Consider the following 24826-nt stretch of genomic DNA (forward strand, 5'->3'; position numbering starts at 1 on the left):
AATTTTATTAGTTTACACACTGATTACATCTGATCACACTTTAATATTGATCATCATCATATAATAAATACAAAAAGTACATGATAAAAGCTTTGTTTCACATACAGTCATCACCATCATCATCATTCATATCATACTTGCTCACATGAACACAGAAGAAGAAATGATAAGGATCTATCAATACATTTAAATTTTTCTTTATAGCTGAAGCCTAAGATTAACACCCAGGCCCAAACCTAGCTATTAAGTAAGAAGGTACAGCTTTCAAAGAGGGACACTAATTCTAAGTAACCAATCCAATTAAAGTACTGATAGCATTGACATTTGGTTTGACCAGGAAGGGAAATTCATGGCTTTATCCTAAAGCCATAGCTCTGGAATTTCACTGATACTAATGGTTTAAAAAACAAAAAAACAAAAACAACCTGAAGACTGTCTGATGATGCATAATTCCCCATTTCATTTTATAACGTAAATAATTAGTAATTAATAAAAGACTGTTTTGAATGACTGTTAATAATGTGTTGAAGACACTACTCGTGCAAAATGTGAAACACTAAATCGCAGCCTTGGCTTGGCAAGTTCACCATGCGTCTCTCCAAATTTAGGTGCTTAATGTGTTTTTGTTTTTAAATCTTCTTCTAACTTTTATGATTCAATGCAACAAGTATTTGAAAGCAATATTTCTTTATTTTACATCATGAATAGCATGGATGGTGAGAAGTTTACCTTGTGAATTGCTGGTATGCCCATACATTTACCCTAGTAGATGGTGTATTTTACAACACCACTTAGTACCTAAGGTTTGATTTCTTAGTGTTGTGAGAAGCACAAAGTTATCTTTCTAATACATTTTTCTTTAGTTTACTTTATAAAATCATATATGTATATTTTAATATTTCATGATAATTGGTTTCCTTTCTCCATTAGGTGACAAGCTGGAACCAGCAAATTTTTATAGTTTTCTTTGAAAACCACTTCCAGTGGCGCGGCTGCCCCTCTGTTGGTCTTCCTTGGTCTCTTGTGTTCTGGGGGCCTCTGGATGTCTGGAGTTTTGATCTCCTCCATACCTGCTTCATGCCCTGGAGGACGGGGCTGTGGCCCCCTCACACCCTCTAGCAGATCATTACATGAAGGAACCTTTTAAAAAACAAAAAACAAGCGCGTCCATGCTCACAGGTGTACACACGGGTGATCACACCCACAAACTACACCCTTTTTGGCTCCTACCTCAAAGCACACTGTGTTCTGTTGATCTTATGTGCTGCACAATAATGTTTAATATTTAGTATTTACTGTCATATTCCCATATATCATTGTGATATTGTTTATTCTATTACTCTTGTTCTCTTCTGCTTGTTTTCTTTTTTCTTTCTCAGCAGGTGACCCAGGTGATTGATATATGCATTTTTTTTCTTTTTTTCTTCTTTTTTTTCTTTTTCTGCTCATTCTGTTGGTTTTTGCCCTTCTCCCCCGTCCCTCTTCTCAGCTGTTTCTCTTTCCCTCTTTCTTTCTCCCCTTCTTTCCCCCAGTCAAGTCTGTCCCATGTTCAGTAAGTGAAAATAAAATAAACAATAAAAGGTGAACCATTATGGCAAGGCTGGGATGGTCAATTTGGTAAAGTAAATCCGTTGGGCATCTTTCTTTGCCTTTAGACAACAATTCTGATGGCAAAAGAGCCAAACGGGACAGGCAAAAAAAAAGAAAAAAAAAAAAGAAAACCACTTCCATGATTTGATCTTTCCAGTCATCGTCCTGCGATGATTCAACCAGTCGTTTAAGCTTTACTGTGTATGTGATATTTGAAGGATCAAACTAGGAATGTTCTATACTATTTGTTGAGTGAGCTAAAGTAATTTGACAATATTGTGAATATGTCCTAAAATAGACCAGCTCAATGCTTTATTTGACAGTCTGTATAAGCCTGTTTTAAATCTTCAGCATTTTTCTTCTCACATTCAATAATCATGTATGTACTTTAATCCTGTAGTCAGTCTAAATGTCAAGCTTCAAGAAGTTAATGCCCCCTCAAGGACAGAAAGTTAGATCGTTAAGGGAAAATACAGCAAACAACACTAGATATTTGTTGTATTTTCCCAGATATTTCTGGGAGATATTGTAAAAATAAAGGATTTGATATTCTACCTAATATTTTGGTTTTACTCACAAACATTGAGGGGTGGCTGTTGCTCAGGAAGTAGACCAGGTCATCTACTAATGAGAAGGTCCATGCCAAAGTATCCTCAAGCAGGTATCCTAAGCTGCCCTCCAATGCGTTCATTGGAGTATAAATGTTCAATAAAAAGGCACTTTGGCATCAAAAAAAGTCCTTGGGTAAATGAGGCAAGCTGTGTAAAGCGCTTTGAGTGCTTAAGTAGTGCAAAAAAACCACTATTTCCAAACCAGTCTATTTCAAATTTCATTCCTGCCTGTGTGTTGAATCAATGTCCTGGAAAAACTGTGTAAATTTTTGTGATTTAGACATTACACACAAATATTTGTAAATATATATAAAAGAAACTCTGCTTAGTGCTTGAAATAGAAGTAATAATGTATGTGTGTGCGCAAGACACCGTTGTCTTTTACAAATATGTCAAGTGACTTTTCCATATTTCCACATGTTAAAACCTTCTTGTTTTAGGTCAGCCACAGCTCTACAAGAGTAAGGACAAAGTGAAAATTAGGGCTTTATGGAAAAGGAGGACCCTTTTATGAATTCTGAAATACAGTAAGTCGTTCCTGTTCATGTCTCCAGACTAGAGAAAAACTAAAGTTTATACATAAAAAATGAGAGAGTGACTCTATGTTCTTATTCCAAAACGTACAAATGCAACTCTGGAAGATTTATTATATAATTTTCAATTTCACTTTTACTCTCTTTTAGTCTTTTTTTTTTTTTAAATATCTGTCACTTTATGTGTTAAATGTTCTAGTGTTTTCATCAATAGCTGTCTGTGTATCCTGCTCCAATCTGCTTGGCAGGCAGCTGTTTAAGGCTCCATAACTTTAGTGGTTTACACATTTGCCTCCCAAGTGAAAGGTCCCACACACGATGTGTAAGGAGCAGCAGAAAATTCTTTTTCAGCTTTCCTTTTTCTCTTAAATAGCTTTCAGCTAAGTCACAAATTATGGCACAAGAGCATAATGTTACCATATTTAAATGCTAATCATGCGGAAGGACAAGTAAATATTAGCTTTGTTGGGTTGTATCTGTACACTTTTGTGAAAATGTGACAAAATGCAATCCTTTAAGAATTCCCCTGTACCTTGATACAATCCTCCTATACTCACTGACTAACCTAATAATCAAAGAAATGCATTTTATAAGATGAGAAAGGTTTTAGAGATACATGTTTTTTGTACAGGGACAGAAAAATGTTAAAACAGACTGCTACTTTTATAGCACTTTTCTATTCTATTTCAGCACTTTCTTACCACAACTCTCATTCATATACACATCCATGTCTTTTTCTATGCCTAAACACATTTAACCAAAAATTCAGATGGATGCATTTTAAGATTTAGTATCTTGCCACGTGGAAGTAGAGGAGCCAGACATTGAACTGGATGAGGTTGTGTTCTAATAGGTTGTCTATTAACCTTCCGGTTAGTAGATGACCTGCACTAATTCCTGAGCCACAGCCACCCAAAGCAAAAACTGACAATTAAAATATGGTTTTAAATGACCACATAATTAAAACAAACTTTGATTTCACTTTGGGAACTTTGACCTTGGCTTTCTTTTAAATCCAAAGTCTAATTTAATTATTGCAATCAAAAGTAATAACCACACACCCTTGTGTTGAGTTTAAGTTGTCACCTTTTACATTAGTCAGGTTCCAATAAGTTAAATCAAAAATGATCATTTAAGGTTTTGGTTGTTGCCTTTGAAACAGTAAAGAACCTGGGCCCAAATATTACTGAGGAAGGGCATATTCTGTCATGGTCACCAGAATCCTCATATACTACACTGTCATGTCAACAAAAACAGTTTATGCACTTAGAAATCCAGAAAGTAGAGGCCGCAGATTATAGCTCACCAGCAGTGCAAAAAAACAAATAAAACAAACAAACAAAAAAAAAAAACCCAACAGAAAATGCACGACAACACCCCATTTACCAAATGCATTAATGTGGAATATCATGCAATTAAATACCATCAACAGCGTAACTGTAGTTAAGTCACCACGATAAAACTGGAAATTTACATAAACATTGGGATATTTCAACATTTCAACCATAGTTTCAGTAGTTAACTTGCAATGTTCAGTACATAAATATCAGTTAAGAACAACAGTAACATCTTAGCATGCTGCATGGTTTTCACTGTCTCACAGAGTGGTTGGGGGTCGTGAGGGATGAGGAATGGGGTGGTGGGGAGTTAAACACCCAATAAATAAATTAAATTAATTAATTAATTAATTGTGTTGTGCTGTGCTGTTGCACAACACAATGAAATTCATAATAAAATACACCCACCAGACTCTTTGTGTGAGACACGTGATACTGATTGTTCATTTCACACAGGCAGCCTTAGTCGTGCAGAACAGCCACTGCTAATGACAACACAGGAAGGAATCATGCATTGTCATAAAAAAGAAGAAAGGATTAAAATGGATAATAAATAGACTGTACAGTTGAAAGAACACAGAGACAGACGGTGGCCATAATTATACTAGAAGTAACAATAGGAAGGAACAATAGCTTTTTTGTTTGCTGTAGGCAGGCCGAAGAGTTACAAGAGTTTAATGTTGTAGCTGATGTGTCCTCTGCTGTCAGAAGATGGGAGCACTGCTATTACTGTCTGCTGTTGTCGAAGTTGTACAGGGAGAGAGAGAAAGAAGTGGGTGTGCAGAGTGCAGGAGCATGACCACAATCCCCAAATCAGATTCCTTCAACCCCACCACACATCCACCTGCACCTCTCTCTCAGTGCTGCTTCTTTCTCTGTGATTATCTGCTCGTTACTTTTCTGCTCTGCCTCCTCAAAATGCCTGGAAAAAAGTATTTACACCCATTCAGATTTTGCATATTTATTTTTTGTGCTGCAGATATACATTTGTTCCCATGAAGCTATATTTAATAACCCCGAATGATTGAGTGAAAACACATTTTTATAAATGTTCATCGTCTGCGTGAATGCTATTGTTGTCCTACCTCACCCCTGCAGCGGGGCAGAAGGAGCTCCTGAGCAGTGGAAGTGGACATTTTGCCACCGGCTGTCCCTGCGGTGCCATACCCTGGTCTCTTCAGATTGGCTTGAGCGAGGACGGCCCTGGCCATCCACGAACTGCGTCAGGCGGATGTAGGCGATGCAGGCAGCATCGTCCCCAATTATATGCACATGGGGGTTAAGGATGGTGGTGTGGATAGGTTTGCTGTTCTTTGAGAGGACTGATGGGAGACAAATAGTCCACTTAGCGATGAATATTAAATATAGATGTATCATATATTTTACATTTTCAAAACATCAGTAGTAGATTGAACTAGTCTTACGATTGTCAAAGTAAAATCTGTGGAAGTCCATTCCCTCCACCAGATTTCCCAGCCCCTCAGGTTCAAATGAGGTCAGACCAGGGTCGCATATCTTCCTGTTAGTCAAGATATATTTTTACACAAATGACGCACGGAATAATTTAAACAGTTCTGTAACAATATTTTAGCAATGCTATATATCTCATAGTTAAAACATTTAAAAAAAATTTAACACTGACAAGGAAACCTAAAATTCTGCCCACGTCTGTTTAAGCAGTTACAGTTACTGTTTCATAGTTCTGACTTAGCATGTCAAAATTCTTGCTTACTAAGTAACAACCATTACAGACCATCTCACAACTGCACCCAGGTTTGTTAATACAGTAGTTTCTTTTCATTTATGCATTTATGATGCACCTTCCAAACTGTAACAATATTAAACAATGTATACACAATTAGTAAAGATATTATAGAGCTTATAATTTTGCTCTATCATGCTCCTCCCTCATGAAATGGGATCAAATGTTAGAGTCACACTTCGAATAACAATAATAATAATAATAATAATAATAATAATAATAATAATAATAAATATAGCGATAAAAACAACAATCATTGTCACAAAATACTAAATGGAAAACCTTTAACCTCTTAATTTAAACCCTTTCCAGTATTTCTTATCTCATTTCATTTTATCCTACATTATATTTCACTAATAACAATATACATCACTTACAGTTTAATTTCTTGGCACTATCATATGGACGCTGGAGAATCTTTTTTTTTTCACTGCAGCGAGTAAGTTTTTTTTTTTATCTTAGTTCCCTTTATCATGTGTGTGTGACGCTCAGTTTTGCAGCTGCTCTGTCAGGTGGATTCTGTTCAACTGTGTCTCCTCCTTAGTATATAAAATGGTGTAAAAAAGTGTTTGCCCCTTCCTTATTTCCTATTTTTGTATGTTTGTCAGACTTAAATGTTTCAGATCATCAAACTAATTTAATTATTTAGACAAAGATAACACAAGTAACCACAAAATGCAGTTTCTAAATGACGTTGTTTATTATGAAGGCAAAAAAACCCCAAACCTACATGGCCCTGTGTGAAAAAGTGACTTCCCGCTAAACCTAATAACTGGGTGGGCCACCCTCAGCAGCAACAACTGCAATCAAGCATTTGTTATGATTGCCAATGAGTCCTTTACAGCACTGTGGAGCAATTTTGGCCCGCATATCTTGGTGGAATTGTTGTCATTCAGCCACATTGGAGGGTTTTTGAACATGAACCACCTTTTAAAGGTCATTCCACAGCATCTCAATCAGATTCAGGTCAGAACTTTGACTGGGCCACTCCAAAGAGTTCATTTTGTTTTTCCGAAACCATTTAGAGGTGGATTTGCTGGTGCATTTTGGATCATTGTCCTGCTCCAGAACCTAGGTGTGCTTCGGCTCAAGGTCATGAACAGATGAATGGACATTCTGATAAGGATATTTTGGTAGACAGCAGAATTCACAGTTCCATTTACCATAGCAAGTCTTACAGGTCCCGAGGCAGAAAAACAGCCCCAGACATCACACTTTCACCACTATATTTTACTGTTGATATGATGTTCCTATTCTGAAATGCTAGATGTAATGAGACATACACCTTTCAAAAAGTTATACTTTTGTATTATCAGTCCATGGAGGAATTAACCAAAAGTCTTGGAGATCATCAAGATGTTTTCTGGCATTTCCCTCTTGTCTGTCATTTTATGTGTCAGTCAGTTCTAGCCCTGCCTTGTTACCATTTTGGCTTTTTTTCATCACCTGTTTACAAGCAAATAAAGCTGTGATTCTGAGTTTAGTTCTTCTATAACCTTCTATATACCAAAGTATTGTAGATTCCAAGTAAATCTTTTTCTTAGGATTGTCTATGCAATCCTAAGAAAAAGATTTATTTGTAGACAATATGTTGTGTAAACTGACTGAAATAGAAGTCTATGCCAGGGTGCTGGAAAGGAGAATTTGTCCGCTAGTGAACCTCAGATACAGGAGGAACAATGCGGTTTTCGTCCTGGTCGCGGAACACTGGACCAGCTCTTTATGCTCTCAAGGATACTTGAGGGCGCATGGGAGTTTGCCCAACCAGTCTACATGCATTTTGTGGACTTGGAGAAGGCATTCGACTGTGTCGACTGTGTCCCTGAGGCCATGGTTCTCAGCTGGAAAAGGGTGGAGTGCCCACTCAGGGTCGGGGATGAGTTCCTGCCCCAAGTGGAGGAGTTCAAGTATCTCGGGGTCTTGTTCACAAGTGATGGGAGAAGGGAGCCGGAGATCGACAGATGGATTGGTACTGCGGCCGCAGTGATGCGGACGCTGCACCGGTCCGTCATGGTGAAGAGAGAGCTGAGTGTAAAAGTGAAGCTCTCAATTTACCGGTCAATCTACGTCCCTATCCTCACCTATGGCCACGAGATGTGGGTAGTGACCGAAAGAATGAGATTGCGGATACAAGCGGCGGAAATGAGCTTCCTCCGAAGCTCATTTCTGCGCCTATCTCCCTTAGAGATAGGGTGAGAAGTTCAGCCATCCAAGAGGGGCTCAGAGTAGAGCCGCTGCTCCTCCACATCAAAAGGAGCCAGCTGAGGTGGTTCTGACATCTGACAAGGATGCCTCCTGGGCGCCTCCTGGGTGGGATGATCTGATATCCTCGTGTCCGTGTTGTTCTCACATCATCATAATAAATGTTGTTCCAGGTTCAACATTGCAAGTGACCAATCACATTGTTGTGACGTCCCCCTTTTGTGCCTTTGAAAAATACAGCCATAAAAAAATCTACTTCATTTGCGAGAAGAGAAACCACTTCTGTCCGGCAATCCAGGAACTTGAATTCTTTGAATTTCAGGATACTTTTCTTTAATAAACAGTAAGCATTATACATATTGTCCTTACAGAGGCGGTTTCCCGATTTTTGAAGGCGTTTTTTTTGAGGTCGCGGATGACGTCAGGAGAAGATGATTGGTCACTTGCAATGTTGAACCTGGAACAACATTATTTATGATGACGAGGGAACAACGCCAACACGAGGATATCAGATCATCCTCCTGGGTGAGGTGTTCCGGACATGTCCCACTGGGAGGAGGCCCCGGGGCACCCCCAGGACACGCTGGAGAGATTATATCTCTCTGCTGGCCTGGGAAAGCCTTGGTGTTCCCCCGGATAAGCTAGAGGAGGTGGCTGGGGAGAGAGGGAGGTCTGGGCTTCTCTGCTTAGGTTGCTGCCCCAGCGACCCGGCTCCGGATAAAGCAGAAGAAGATGGATGGATGTTGTGTAAATTTAATTTAGTATTTAATTTTTCTCATTGTGTATCATGACTTCAGCTGAATCTTATAACTGTGACTGAGCAAGTCAAATATTTAATTCAGTTTAAATTTTAAATTAAAAAACAAAAAAACAATCTCACTTTCAATTTTGAACTAATTACTAAAGATTGTGAATTTAGTAGTTCATACTCCACAGTTTAGTGGTTTAAACAGTCACCTAACAAGCAAAAGTTTCTTGGTTCAGTCCTGCGGGAGACACAAATCCTTCTAGGGTTGCATCAGGATAGGCAGCCAATGTAAAAAATCTGCCAAAACAAACTTCCTGCTGATGTGACTCCTTGTGAATAAGGGAACAGGCAAAAGTAGCTTATTCTACTAAAGATGGTAAGTTTAACTTAGAGTCTTGTAAAATACAGCATGTTTTGACATCCTAAATTTAACCCAGACTTTTAGTCTCGATTTCTGACTTGCAAATGTATATTTTTGAGGCAGTAGTTCAAATTGCACTTTTGACTTCCCTGTGTTACATAAACTTACCTAAACTGATCATGGTTGTAATTTTTTGAAATTTTATATTACTATCTTTTGAATGTGACTCAGTATGACATACAATTACTATGTCTTTGTAGTTCCACTTCCAATTTAGAATTACAAATCTTACTCAAAGTAACTCAGACTTATTTTTGAGCTCTGTGAGTAACTGTTGTATTGTTTTTGCTTATAATATAATTGCTTTTTTAAACTCATGCATACATTTTAATCTGTGTCACCTTTCTTTGTGGAAATGGGTTTCCATCACTCTAGGTACACTTTAACCACCCCTCCCCACTCTACGTCAGAAGCATTACTCTTAATTATACGGCAGGTAGAGAGGGGAAGAGAGGATAAAACAATGACTACAATTACTCTTTAATCTTTTAATACAACATGTTTTTATGTCAATCAGATTAATGGTTCTCTGTGGTTGATGGAGAGCTTTAATGTCCACTTAAAGAGCTAAAATTGTACTCTTGCAGCAGCTGTTTAAAAAATCTTTTATGGAACCAGAAGGATGTGCATTGGACTTACGCGTAGGCCTCAAAGTCTCCATTGTTGACAGCTTCAATAAGCTGCTCTGTGATCTTTATGATTTCCTGTTTGCGAGCTGCAGAGAAGAAACAAAAAGTGTGAGAAAATCTGATTGTATCCCAAGTGACATTTCGGCTTCACTGTGAAGCTACAGTGTACTAATGTTCCAATGTACGGATGCAAAACTCGGCTCATGACACTGAAAAATTGAATGCAAATCAGTTCACACTTACCTATGAGCTTGCTATTCATTGTAAATGTTATCAGTCATCGCTTTCTCATCTGAGGTTACAAGTGAAAACTCCTTCATGCTGCTAAACATAAAAACTACTTCACTACTTAGATCCTCCCCTACATATCCCCCATTTTTTAAAATGCTTCCAACTGCTCTGTAAAGGCGATGAATTGCTCGCTACCATCCATCATATCTCTTGTTTGCATGTGAGGCTGCTTGAGCTCATCAAGCTATTCTTGTCCCAGCTCTTCAGATGAGATTTACTGTGTCCCTTTCCCCTCGCTTCCTCCCTACACTGAGAGGAAGGCTTAGCTTGCTCTAATTGTCCCTCTTCCTCCCTCCCTCCCTCTCTCTCTCTCTCTCTCTCTCTTTCCCCGCCTCTTTCAGTCTCTCCACCTCTCTGTTTTTAATTTTGCTTTGTGCCTCTGTTTATCAAAAATTCAGCTCTGCACCCCAAAACCCCAGTTTATTGTCTATATCAATACTCATGAAAAATTAGCAACATGCAAATGTTACTGCTGTTTTCAAAAATATACTTATATCTCAGATGAACAACAAAACATAACATACATATATATATATATATATATATATAGCCATCCATCCATTCGCTTATCCTTTTCAGGGTCGCGGGGGGCGCTGGAGCCTATCCCAGCTGTCATAGGGCGAGAGGCAGGGTACACCCTGGACAGGTCGCCAGTCTGTCGCAGGGCCAACACATAGGGACAGACAACCATTCACACTCACATTCACTCGCACATTCACACCTAGTGGCAATTTGGATTATCCAATTAACCTATCCCCACAAGCTGCATGTCTTTGGACCGTGGGAGGAAGCCGGAGTACCCGGAGAGAACCCACGCAAACACGGGGAGAACATGCAAACTCCACACAGAAAGACCCCGGCCTGATGGTGGAATTGAACTCAGGACCTTCTTGCTGTGCGGCAACAGTGCTAACCACCGTGCCACCCATATATATATATACATATATATATATATATATATATATATATATATATATACACATATATACACACATATATATACACATATATACACATATATATATATATATATATATATATATATATATATATATATACACACACACATACACACATATATATATATATATACGTATACATATATATATATATATACGTATACATATATATATATATACACGTGTATGTATACATATATATATATATACACGTGTATGTATATATATATATATATATATATATATATATATATATTAGGGGTGCAACGATACACAAAATTCACGGTTCGGTTCGGTTCGATACTTTGGTGTCACGGTTCGATATTTTTTCGATACAAAAAAAAATGTTCATGCCTTTTTAATTTGTCATTTATTAAAATTATAAATATATATTTTAACACAAAAGTACAGTTTTTAAATTTAACCCTAACCCTTGTGAGTGTTGTTTTTTAGCTCGTCATATTGCAGCCACAGAAATTCTTTTGTCCATGAAACCATAAAGCTGCACTTTCTTTTTGCCTTATAGTCTGATTTGTCATAACTTCTCCGTTTTGTGGTAAGCTTTTCTTTGGCTGTCACTTCTTCACCCTGACCTGTCTTATTTGGCTCAGCAGAACTAAAATATATATCTGTCTGTGAAGGTTCTCAGTCATCCAGGTCATCGTAGTGAAATATATATCCTGCCGCACTCACATAAGCTCAGCGATTCTCTGCGCGATCAACCTCTCACATGTTTAAGCTTGCTGCAGGAGATTTCACTTGTCATGTTTGCATAGTAAGCTAACAATTAATAAGACGATGTCAGAGGAATTGGTGCACAAATTATCATCACTCACAGATCAGTGCTGTCGCTCTCTATACACAGTTCGCGCGATTGCAAAGTGAAAGCAAAAAAACAAGCGCAAATTCAAACACGATTTCAATATGTCACATATTGACAGTGGCTCACCCAATGACATAATTACCCAGCTACATTTCTGAAAGAATGCAAAAGCAGTGACATATATTTTTCCTTCCTACAATAGCCCGACAGGCAGGGCAGAGATAGCCCCGGGAAGTCGGGCTAGCGATATTGCGAGCCCTGTATCTGATTGAGGAATCACTCATCTTTGGAAAAGAGAGTTTATTACAGAGAAATGTCTCTTTCCAAAATAAAAGCTATACTATCCGCTTCTTCTGGGCTATATTCTCAGCAGCATATTAAACATATCAGGTCTCCATAAGGAGAATCCTGTGCTAACAGCTGTCTAAATGACTCGGCTAAAGTTTGTAGCATGCATGCTTGTTGTTTTTGTCTTTGCACTAGGATGATGTCGGCGTAAATGTGCAGTCATATTCGTTGTGTTCCCACTAGTGCTTTCAGGTTAATCTCGTTGAAATAACCTTAACGCCACAACACGGCAAATCTCCGTTAACGAGCTACCCTATACAGAGGGGCTAGACGCCAACACATCAACGAGCTAACTGCACTAACACACTAGCTCCCACCCATGTAATTGAGCATTGCATGGCACATCCAACATACTGTTTTACTTTAGTCCATGACTCGCTTACCTTCAGGGTCATACGTCACATGAAAACCAAAATAATTCCAAACGCCAGATCTGAATGAGGGTGGGGAGGTCCACTTCTGTCTCGCTAGCTTGCCCTGCGCTCTTCCTTCTGACCATGCTGTCTGTGTTGAGCGCTCAGTGAATCTGCGTTCGACTACTCCGCCTAGGCTGCACTCTCGAGCCTAGGCGGAGTAGTCAAATGCAGATTCACTGAGCGCTCAACACAGACAGCATCGTCAGAAGGAAAGTTGATAAAATAAATTACAAATTTTGTATTGTTCTTTTTTTTTCTCCCCTTTGGTTTTCTTTCTTTCTCTCCCCCTCTTTCTTTCATTCTTTCCCCCTGTCCTATCCCACAGTCATGTCTGTCCCGTTTGCAACTGAAAATAAAATAAATTCATAATTATAATAAAGGTCAATCAAATGGACCAATATGATGATCCACTTAAAATAAATCCTCTTGGCATCTTTCTTGGCCTCAAGACAACAATTCTGATGGCTATAGATCCAAACGGGACACAAAAAAAAAAATTGAAAAAAAAAAAAAATTGAAAAAAATTGTATTGTTCGATACATATGCGTACCGAACCGAAAGCACTGTATCGAACGGTTCAATATCGATACGAATATCGTTGCACCCCTAATATATATATATATATATATATATATTATATATATATATATATGTATGTATATATATATATATATATATATATATATATACACAAAAACCTAAACATAAGTAAATCCTGCACTTGATGGCAACTTGTGCTATTGGCTTGAAGTTGGCCTCCAGGGTTGTTTGCCACATCCCCATTTAATTCCTGACAAAGGCTATTAGGATCCTGTTGATTCTGTGCAGTTATAAGCATTCCAGGATCCATGTATGAGGCACTGAGTCACAGGCTTTCTTGTAGTCAATCCAGGCAATGCACAGGTTAGTCAGTCTCGTCTCGCAGCCTCTTGCATTTGACTGCTATTTACCAGGAACTGGTGTTTTACCCCTCTGGTGTTCCTGCCAATTCCTTTCTGGGCCCCACTCATGCATGGAACCATGTCTCTGTTTATCTTATGATCTCTGTCTCTATTTGTTTCTTGTCTTATTTTCATGATCCTTTGTCCCGTTTGTGTTGCGTTTGGTTTTGCACCCCCTGTCTAGTTAGTCAGTTTAGTTCACTTGTGTTTCCTGGTGTGTTCCATCTCCCTCATTACCTAATGTGTATTTAAGCCCTTAGTTTCCTCCTGTCACTTGTTGTGATCTTCCTCTAGCTGTGTTTCCTGTCTGTTTGGAGTTTCCTAGCTAGTATGTTCAAGTAGCTGCCTAGATTAAGTCCCTTGCAATCTTGTTTCCTGCAGAGTCATTTGTATCCATCCATTCAACCATCCATCCATTCTCTTCCACTTACTAAATTCAGAATCGTCTATCTAGATATAGACTTCTGTATATCATCTGGGGTGACAGATCATGTGCTTTTCTTCTGTTTCTTGTAGTCTGTTATTGTCACGGTTCTGGGTCAGTTTGACCCAGTATTTTGAGTTGTCATGTTTTTGCAGGTTTAGTTTAGTTCCATGTGTCATTTTCTGTCTGTCTCTCAGTGTCGAGTCTGCGTCTTTGTGTGATGGTTTCTTGTTCCTGTTTTATTGCGAAGGTCTGCGTCTCATGTGAGTGTGTTCAGTTTTACCTCTTGTCTCGTCTCGTTGATTACTCCCAGCTGTGTCCCCCACCTCCCTGTGGATCACACAAAGTGATCTCCCTGTGTTTCTCTGTGTGCATTTTAGTCGCGTCTTCTGTCTTTGTAGTTGCTGGTCCATCTGTGTATTTCACCATGTTTCATCCGTGTGTCCCCTGCCGTCACCATCTTGCTTCATGTTTGAGTTCCGGTTTGTATTCAGTAGTTTAGTTGTCTCCAGTATAGTTTAGTGTGATCTCTGTTTCTGTCACAGGCTGGGTCTCTGACCCAGCGCTCTGAGTTCATGTTTGTATTTGTCTCATTTTGTTATGTGATTAGTTTTGTGTCATTTCCTATCTGTCTTTAGTTTGGGCAGTTATTGTTTATTGTTCCTCTGGTTTTCTATGTTTTGGGTTCTTGTATTATTCATCACGCATTAGGTTTGTTAAGTTTGTGTTGTCATGTCTAGTTTTAGTGTTTCCTGTTTTATTCTGACAGTGTCACGTGTTCTTTGTTCATTGTATTTAGCTTTCCTCTCCTGGTCCTGCCATTAGGTTTATGTCAGTCAGCTGTTCCCCCATGTGTCTCCACTTCCCCTGATCACCTCATGTATGTATTTAAGCCCTTTGTTTTCTGCATGCCATTGTCGGGTCGTCTGTTTATTTGACCTCAGTCTTAGTTACGGTTTTCGTCTGTTATGTATTATTAGTCTTAGTCATGGTCTTTGCTTGTTATTTTCCACCACAGTCATAGTTTAGGTTTTGGTCTCAGTACCGTTTTAGTATTTTGTTTCTTAGTGTCTTGTCAGTTTACTTTGGTTTCCTGGTTTACTTCTGCCGTCATCTAATAAAGCCACACCTTTCTGTTAAAACCTTACTACTCCTCGTCGTCATCTGCTTTTGGGTCCTGTTTCCACACACATCGGCGCACCCCGCCGTGACAGTTTCCGTTTTTCCACTGGCGCATTGTGTTCAATAAACCACCTTCACTCCTCCACTACTGCCTGCGATTGGATCCTCATTTATTGTCAAAGGAGCTTGCAAAGAAAAGCGTCTGGACTTCTTTAAGTTGCTTGAAGACGTTTCACCTCTCATTCGAGAAGCTTCTTCAGTTCTAAGGTCAAATGGTGGAGAGTCCCAGATATAAACCTAGTGGGAGTAACCCCCCACAGAGGGACAAAAGGACCCCCTGATGATCCTCTAATCGCCTGAGCCAAGGTGTGAAACTGGGTGTGGGTCCCAATCAGCCAGAGTTTCGGGTGAGTTCATTGTGAAACCTGGCCCCACCTTATCATGCGAATTCCTGAGATTTTGGGACCCACAACCAGTTTCACACCTTGGCTCAGGCGATTAGAGGATCATTAGATCATTAGAGGACCTTCCAAGTGGTCGGCCTCCTGATTGGTTTTGCCTGCGCCGCCGCCGTTGCCGTGTGCACGGTCGGCCCCCAGAACTGTTTGCCCGTCGCCGTGTGCACGGTCGGCCCCCTGAACTGTTTTGGCTCTTGTGTTGTCGACCTTCGGGTCGACCCCCAGACTTTACTGTGGACTCATGAATAGTCTTGTTTTGTGTTGACCTGTTTTTGGTTTGATCTGGACTCTTGTGCTCCTTGTTTTTTGTTTCACAATATAAATATGAGAGGCTACAACTACACAACAAAACACAAATAAAAAAAAGACAAATGACAAATATATATATAGAAACACAAATACCAGGGTGATGAGTTATGTGATTGATACATTGCCTTTTAATGTATCAAAATCCCTTATTGACATATTATTGTATCATGGGTTCCTGTGACTCTAATTGCTAATTTATTCTCCAAGGTAATTGAACTACACTTCTTCAGTCGAAATGATATAAGTGAGGAAATTCCATAATTTTAGATGTTTAAATCTTCCACATAAAATGAATATTTGATACAATAACTACATAGATTTTGTGATGTGCTACACAAAGACGCTGTCTAAGAGTAAAAGGGGGCCTTGTATTGCTATGAGATTTTTAATAAAGTCAGTCTTTGCATGTATGAGGCCTACCTTTCACATCTTCATCCTCAATAGTTGTGTTGCTGCTATCAGATGATTCCTGCAAAGTACAGAAACCTGATTACAAAAAATTCACATAAATAATTAATAAAATTAATAAAAATAAATGTGTTTTTTTACACATCCATAAATGTATGCACACATATTCACAACACGCTCAAATTTCTTCATTAAAATCTACAAAACCTCCACACCACGTATACCAAGTATACAAAGCCAAGCATTTGACTTTGCATCACTCCGACACAATGGACTGAGCTGTCTTAGCATAAATGGACAGAGACACACATTTCTTAGCCATTGTTACACATAGGTTGTACAGTGGTGGTATGGTGGTTACTCTGGTAGCACTCTAGTTGACATATGAAGATTGCTAAGCCAGTGGCAGAACCATTGAGCTCCACTGATCTAAACACAGTAGGGGACCATAAGACAAAGAAACACCTCACAGGACTCAAGCAACTCACACTCTCTCTGTCTCCCACATGCATAAATATACAAAGAGATGCGCACATTTATTAAAGAAACTTCAAAAACCCTGAAAAATACAGTTTAGCCCACATGGCTAGAGAAACAATGTAGGGACGACAATGACAAATGAAAACCAGTATAAGAAAATAATATGTGGACAAAAGGGAGGAGGATGTACCTTGATCCCATCTACTGGATTATGGATAACAGTAGTCTGAGGTTCCTGGAGGAAGAATGGAGAGAAAGAGAGGGGAGAAAACAGAAAGAAGTTGTGGAAACAAGTGAAGGTGTTTCATGATGGCAAAAAAAGGTTGAGAGACATAAGAGAAAGATAAGCACAGCGTAGGATGTGAGTAACACATGGAAAGATGGTAAAAATTCTGAATAGTACGTTAAAGATTGGAAAGAGTTCATGGTAAATGATGACCTTAAATTCCCAATAAATCCACAATTGTGAATGATAACTAAATTCTCTGTCGCATGCATTCTCTCCCTCATCAAAGTGATCACTTTAATCCCATTCATTTCATTATAATTTAAATAAATGCAGTTATTAATCTTGTATACAATAACTTTCAATGTATGGTAGTGTACTACATGTATGTGATTCTGCCACACATATACAGTAAGTGGTGTAGAAAATTTTAAAAGACTAAGTCAGGTTAACTTCATCATGGAAAGACCAAAACAATGCATCCCAAAGAATTTTATCTACCAAAGCTGTTTATAACTTATTGTTAGGTGCATTTATTGTCAAAAAGTAATTTTTGTAATTTAAGTTTACTGGTTAGTTCTGAGGTCATTCTTATTACATTAATGAGTTTGTTTACGATCAGTTTAGTTTCTTTTCTATTGGGTTCCCCTTGTGTCTTTGTCCTGTGTTCCTCTGTTTGTGTGTCCTTGTGTCTCGTCTCTCCTTCCTGTTTACATGTTTCCCTTGCTCTGTCATGTGTATCCATGTATGTTTTTCTTCAGCCCCTCATGTCTCACTCCCTCTCTCAAGTGTCCCTTCTAGCTCACTTGCTCGTGTTGTCACAGTGTACGTCTGGCTATGTTTCCTTTTTTATTTTGATAGTCCCGTGTTCCAGTGTGTTTTAGTTTCTCTTGTTTCCTGTTTTACTTTGAAGGTCTATGCCTTATGTGCAGTGAATCTAGTTTTAGTTCCCTCTGTCTCGTTAGCCCTAATCTCTCCCAGCTGTGTCTCCCTCCTGTTTCCCATTCCCTGATTACGCCTCTGTGTATATAAGCCCTGTGTTTTCCTTTGTTCCCTGTTGCGTTGTACCCTCAGATTTTGCCTGTGTGTTCCAGTTAGTGCTTTCATGGTTTGGTTTTTGTTCTTTGCCAGCAATAAATCTGTGGTTTCGAGTTGCAATTTTGTCTCCACGAGTCCTGCGTTTGGGTCCTCATCCCTGCCTGCTCGCACACACAGCCTTAACAAGTTGACATAGGTACCATAAATGTCAACTTTTGTTTCAAATTGATGCAAATTTTAATCAGTTTTCTTCAGTTTTTGGTTGAAAAGTGCAACGTTTCACAGCCTCCTGGCTGTAAGCCTTTTAAAGTGGTTTTGATTGGAAGTGAGACCAGGTGCATTCTCCTAGTGTTTTTAGATTTTTAAACAATTACAGAGATGTGGACCATGCATTGGTTCCCCAGCGGGACTCTCAGTTCTACTGTCCTGGGGACATTAAAGTAGAACTGATGGAATGCAGAAACTTCTTGAGCTGTGACTGCAAGCATAAAAACAAAAATCTTCACTTGCCACTGGCTATATTTTCATCAACCATAGATGACTGCTTAACAGCAAATGCTCTGAAAATGGTCCAAATACATAGAAGCATATCATCTTGAAAGGATGATTTGCCAAATTTATGCCTGGAAAAGTTTTTGACTTGTATAGACCCATCCCAGAGGTTTGCAAATCAAGAAACAACCCAATACAAAGCTTCTTGATGTGTGGCTACAACCACAGCAACAAGGTTATTTTATTATGCATTAACCAGCCAGTTAAAAAAGAAAATAAAAACCGTAAATGGATCCATTAGTAGTTCTCAAGCGAGCACCCCAGTGGGTAGTGACTCTCACTGTTTCTTTTTGTGCCTTTTGGGTTATGTATGCTTGTATCTGGATCCTCCTAGAATCATGTTTTTACAGCAGCACATGCATGGACACCTTTACAAAGAATGAACACAAAGAATAATTCCAATAAGTACAACCTGTGTCAGTATTTGTTTTATTTTAAGGGGTTTGTTACTGGGATTGGACCTAACTGTACTCTCTTGGCAAGAAAGGGAAATGAGTTAAAAAGCAAAATTATTGAGCTGTTACTTTAAAAGTGATTGAAAACTTAGAATAACACACAAAATCATAGCAACAACCCATAGAGCTTTTCTTTTTTCTTTTTTTTTACCAAAACCATACACGTCTCCCCCTTTCTCAGTCTCTCTTTGACTGTCTCTCTCTCTCTCTCTCTCTCTCTCGCGCGCGCACACACACACACACACACACACACACACACACACACACACACACACACACACACACACACACACACACACACACACACACACACAGCTAGAAATGTTTTGGACAGACAGAAACACATAGAGCTGCATACCAGTGCAGCAGAGGGGATGTTGCCTTTGGGACTGGTGACTATGCTGTTTCTCGTGCTGTTTGTTTGAGGCTGTGCAGGAAACAAAAAGTATTATATTAGTACTCAGTGACCATTCTGAGATGTGACTTTTGCTGGTAGTGAAGTGGGTGGTAACTGTGTAAAAGTATACAGTTAATAATAGCAGATGGCAGCAAAATTCTCCTAAGACAAAAGTAGTATCTAGAATCAAGAGTGTAGTCGTTCAACTATGGATCGAAAACAGTTTCCACAGTTTTTGTTTTTGCTACATTATTAATCAGGTAAAAAAAGTTTTCAACAATCTTTCATGCTGACTCATTTCTCTATGCAGGAAAATCCAAACAACAATCACAGCATTTTTCTTTTTCATTACTGCCCACTGGCTGTGGATGTAATCTGGCAAATGGTAAATTAAATAAATAACAGCTGATCAACTCCACAATATCTGTCAAACATGAAAAACAAGCATCTATTTTGACTCACTGCATTAGTATCTCTAATGTGTCTTCCTGACATTCAAATAGAGAAAATGAGGTCAAAACGTAACAGAGATGCAAAACTTATGAAACAAAACAAACACAGAAAACACAGCCAGCCACTAGTAACATGTTAAATGTACAGCAAAAAGACTCACAGGCATAACTTTTCTATTTCAATTACATCAGAAGAAACATGCAAAACCAGGAATTATTCACAGACTTCATGCTTGAATCACTGGAATTCTATATTTTCTGTTCATATTTTTCCACGGTACTGTTACTTGTAATTGATGTTGTGTTAGGCAAAAGGACAAGAAAAAAAGTCCATATGGAAATTCAGTGTGCTCAGGGGCTGAAGCTGATCTCACCCACTTTACCACTGTTGCCAAATACTAACAGCAACGTTTCGTAAAAATGCTAAAAATACTCTCAGCTATCAACTTGTGGAGTCAATGCTTTGCATACTATGCTGTTTAAAAAAAAGCCTAGTTGGTTGCAACATCCATGGTGCTTTTCTAGCTGATGGGGAAAATGGGGAAATCTGAAAAGCTTATATTCACATTTCTATCACTGAAAAAAGGGTGAACTTTGTTAAACACAACATAGTTATCTTTCAACAAATTTGTAATGTACTTATGAGAAAAGCATTAAGAGTGTTCTTGAATGCTATTATATTTTCTCACATTAACTATTGCATATCCTCGTATCCCAAGAGAGGGTTACAACACTAAAACAAATTAAGCACCTTTATAATCAAGTTTTTAGGAAACCAAGGTCTTTTCATTATTGTAATTCAGGTGTGCGACTCATTTTTAGAACTGCTCACATTATTGAACCCCCACCTCTAGAATACTTAAGCAGAACACATGACCAAAGCTTTGAGATCAACTCGAGGTTACTTTAAGGTTCATAAAGGAACTCTCCTTTCTCCCAATCTGCCTTTTTATTTAAAGCTCTAATGCCTCCAGAGGGACTCCTTTGTTACCAGCCCCTTGTAAAACCACCTTGAAGGTCTCTGTTTCTTTTGTCACCAGCCTGTTGAGGGTCACTGATGCTGGCTTCCAGCCACACTACCGGAGCATAGCCTTCTAGTCAGTCTCCACAACTGCTTCATCTCTGCCACTGGTCTCCAGGCTGGGTCTCAACCTCAGCATTGAACTTTGCTGGAAACTTATACACATAGACCAGTACCTACTCTTTGACTTGTACCACCCTCTGCAACAAAAGCTTGGAGTAATCAGTATCCTGTAACACCGGGCAGAAAACATTGCCTTTAAGCCAAAAGGGAAAGAAAAAGAACACATACATTAAGAAAGCTCTTAAAACATCCAACTTATCCCAACTGAGCTTTCAGTTTGAGTTTACAAATCAGCACAGATGCACAAAAAAGAAGGTCACAACACCAACTAGGAAGAAACAAAATGACAAACAGAACAAACAACATAGTATATGCTGTGCAGTGCAGTGAAGAGTGCTCAGACCTCTAGACTGGAGAAACCAAACAGCCACTCCATAAAAGCATGGCACAACACAGAAGAGCCACCTGGACAGGACAAGGCTCAGAATAATAACACATTTGCACTTAAAGTGCATGCAGTGCATTTAACTTAAACCTGAATAGATTGCTTACACAAACTTATATACAGGTAAATGGATTGGTTCTTATGGAGCACCTTTCTACTCTACTTGAGCACTGAAAGGGCTTTGTACAAAATTCCTCATTTATCATTCAATGGCTCATGGCTCACCAACCGGCTATAATAATAGTAGATATTAAGCAGAAAAAGGACACAGTGATAGACGTCGCTATACCAAGTGATAGCAACATCAGGCAGAAGGAACACTTAAAATACATTAATTTAAAGATATTGTAATTGTCGGGATGTCTTTTGCCCAGCAACTCACAAAATTGCTTGTTGTGAAGTTTACTGTTTATTTCTTTCCAAAGTTATAAGAAACAATTACCAAAAATAATACTGAACAGTACATGCAACCTTAAAATACTGTAAATATCTTGTCATTAGGGTTAGTTACGACACTTACGTGTGAAGCTTTAAAAAAAGCATATTTACAAAAAAAAGCTGGAAACAAAGAGGAGATGTGGAAGTTATAATGAGAGATAGTGCCTGTGCCAATGCCAGAATGCTAAAATAGCTCCATGGTTGTTTATGTACATTTTACATCATGGTCCAGCAAAGGACAAGCTGTGGTTGTGTAATGATAGATTAATCATCTGGTGGGAAATAATCTGAGATTACCAATCTAAACCCCTAAGAAGGGAGAGGAGGAGTTGTGCGGAGGATGAAAAAGGGAAGAGAAGCTGAAGGAAAATGAAGAAATGTAGGATATGAAGAGTGACATAAGGAAACAGGTCAGGAGGAATGGAAGAAGAAGGGCTTCTGTCTGATGCTTCGTTGTCGGTGGCAACACTTTCCTATTTGTTAGTGATCTATTAAATTGCAGTGATTTTTTTCCAATCAGAACCACTGTACGATTCAAGTGTTTTAGGCACTTGTGACAGATCTTTAAAATACATTGTGCATGAAGAAAATCATTATGTTTTGCTACACATAAATACAGAATTGCTCTGCCACATTGGACAGGGGAAGCTTCCCATCCAAGCACATGCAAGTCAGTTGACACAGAGATCTATCGAAATCAAAAACATAACTGCTAAATGTTTTACTTATTTTTAAATGTATTCATTTGTTACAAATTCAAGACATATATTCCAGTTATCAGACACTTAAATAAAAAATGTGGATTTTGATACCAAATTTTTATGATGTTGTGTGAAATTTAAAAACTGACAAAGTTACTCCATCATCTAAGCAAGTTTTCTTTCTGTGTGATAGAGATACATCTCACAAGAAAGCACATTATACATGTTTCTCTAAGTCATCGGGCGATCGTGGCTCAAGAGTTGGGAGTTCGCCTTGTAATCGGAAGGTTGCCGGTTCGAGCCCCGGCTTGGATAGTCTCGGTCGTTGTGTCCTTGGGCAAGACACTTCACCCGTTGTCTACTGGTGGTGGTCAGAGGGCCCGGTGGCACCAGTGTCCTGTCAGTGCGTCCCAGGGTGGCTGTGGCTACAATGTAGCTTGCCATCACCAGTGTATGAATGGGTGCATGACTGGATGTGTAAAGCGCTTTGGGGTCCTTAGGGACTAGTAAAGCGCTATACAAATACAGACCATTTACCATTATCATTCAAAGGCATAGCTGATTCCTAGGTGACCCAGAGTTTGAGTTTTTTTGTCTGGACTTGTACTTTTTGTAAGGAGGAGATAATATCTGCTGATATTTTATATCGACAAAGCATTTAATTTAACAAGACATTATCCTCTGTTATTTTGGTACAAACAAACAAAGAAAAATAAATAAATAAATAAATAAAGTTAAACTATGAGCTGTGTGAGACACATTATAGGGTAATTACACTACAAATTTCACCCTACTTAAATAAAATCAGATCTATTTGGTTGAATAACTGAGTGTATCCAGCATTTATCAAAAGTATGAGGAGGTACAGGAGGAGGAGCTGTCATGGATGACCAAGCCGCTGCATGGAAAGTACCATCGACAAATAAAAGAAGTAGATGATATCAAGACATCCTACCAGTGACTAGAAAAGGCCAGTTTAAAGGAGTTTGAGTTTGTCTTGGTTTGGTCTTGTTCATTCTTTAGGGAATTATGCAATTCTTGTATTCAGTTTGCGTGCCCTGGTACTAGTCCTTAGTTCATTGAATTTTGTTCCCTTGCGTGCTCTGTTTGCCTTAGTTTATGTGTCCTCTGTGTGTCCTCCCCAGCACCCCCTGTGTGTAGTCAGTTGTATCTGGTTGCAAATGTAAAGTTTTTGTCTCTGTCTTGCCTCCATGTTTCTCTTGCCCTCTCTCTCTGTCCCGCACTCTAGCTCTCTCACTCATTCTCTGTATTTAGTCAGTTTGATCTCAGTGTTTGTTTTCTCTGTCTTCCTGTGTCTGGTCCATCTGTTTTCTGTTTTATCCTGACAGTCAGTTGTCCTGTGCACATCGTTGCATGCCTCACATGCTGATATGACACTCTGATCATGGCAGTACAGCAACAGGCCCTAAGCACCAGATGCACAACCAGGTCGCTGGGACAGTGTACAGGAACATCTGTGCCACATACAGACTAGCAGTCTGCCCGTCGTAATGAGAGACACCACCAAAGGTGGAAACAACAGCACTGAGATCTTGTGGGACTTTGGGTTCCAGACAGAAAAGCACCTGTTTGCCAACCAACAACACATAGTGGTAGCTGACAAGGAACAAAAGACAGCAACATGAGGAAGAAGGAGTATCCGAAAACAGAGGAATATCAGGGGCTGAAGGAACAGCTGGAGCAGACGTGGAAAGTAAACTACAAAGTGGTCCCAGTGGTAATATGAACACTAGGAACTGCAACCCCAAAACTGGAAGAATGGCTCCAGCAGATTCCAGGAACAACATCAGAGGTCGCTGTGCAGAAGTGTGACCTAAACTGACCACTCACAGTTTACTACAAGCCTCATTTACCCATTCACACACACACAATGGATACTGGGGGCAAAGTGGAGTTCTTGCCAGGTGCACTTCAACATTAACAGTGGTGGAGCTGCATAGTGAACCACCAACCGTATGACTGCGAATAACCCAACCTACCTGCTGAGCCACAGCTGTGTTTAAGTGCATTACATGTGACTGTGTCTATATTCTGAGTGCTTCATGCATTCAAAATGAATGGTGCCTTCACAGATATCCACTTTATCTATGTCATGTGTATTAATGCACTCCTATACATTAGAGATACTGGCTTTTAAACTTAAAACAAGCTGGATCATCCCTCTGCTCTAGCACAGTGGATGTGCTAACCATAATTTTCTTAAAG

At 39.1% G+C, this 24826-nt stretch overlaps 1 protein-coding gene across 1 annotated transcript in view; it reads right to left on the reverse strand.

Moving 5' to 3' along the window:
- Positions 1 to 24826, reverse strand: part of camk2b2 (calcium/calmodulin-dependent protein kinase (CaM kinase) II beta 2) — a 69257-nt gene continuing 44431 nt past the window's right edge. The window contains exons 15-21 of the mRNA XM_080874384.1: positions 19442 to 19510; positions 17003 to 17047; positions 16345 to 16393; positions 9844 to 9919; positions 5496 to 5590; positions 5157 to 5393; positions 1 to 4993 (exon numbers count right to left, since the gene is read on the reverse strand). Coding sequence (XP_080730510.1) covers positions 5158 to 5393; positions 5496 to 5590; positions 9844 to 9919; positions 16345 to 16393; positions 17003 to 17047; positions 19442 to 19510 — 570 coding nt within the window. The 3' untranslated portion in view covers positions 1 to 4993; position 5157. The remainder of the gene's footprint in view (positions 4994 to 5156; positions 5394 to 5495; positions 5591 to 9843; positions 9920 to 16344; positions 16394 to 17002; positions 17048 to 19441; positions 19511 to 24826) is intronic.

Source organism: Rhamphochromis sp. 'chilingali' (assembly GCF_963969265.1).
Source record: "Rhamphochromis sp. 'chilingali' genome assembly, chromosome: 2".
Classification (NCBI taxonomy): domain Eukaryota; kingdom Metazoa; phylum Chordata; class Actinopteri; order Cichliformes; family Cichlidae; genus Rhamphochromis; species Rhamphochromis sp. 'chilingali'.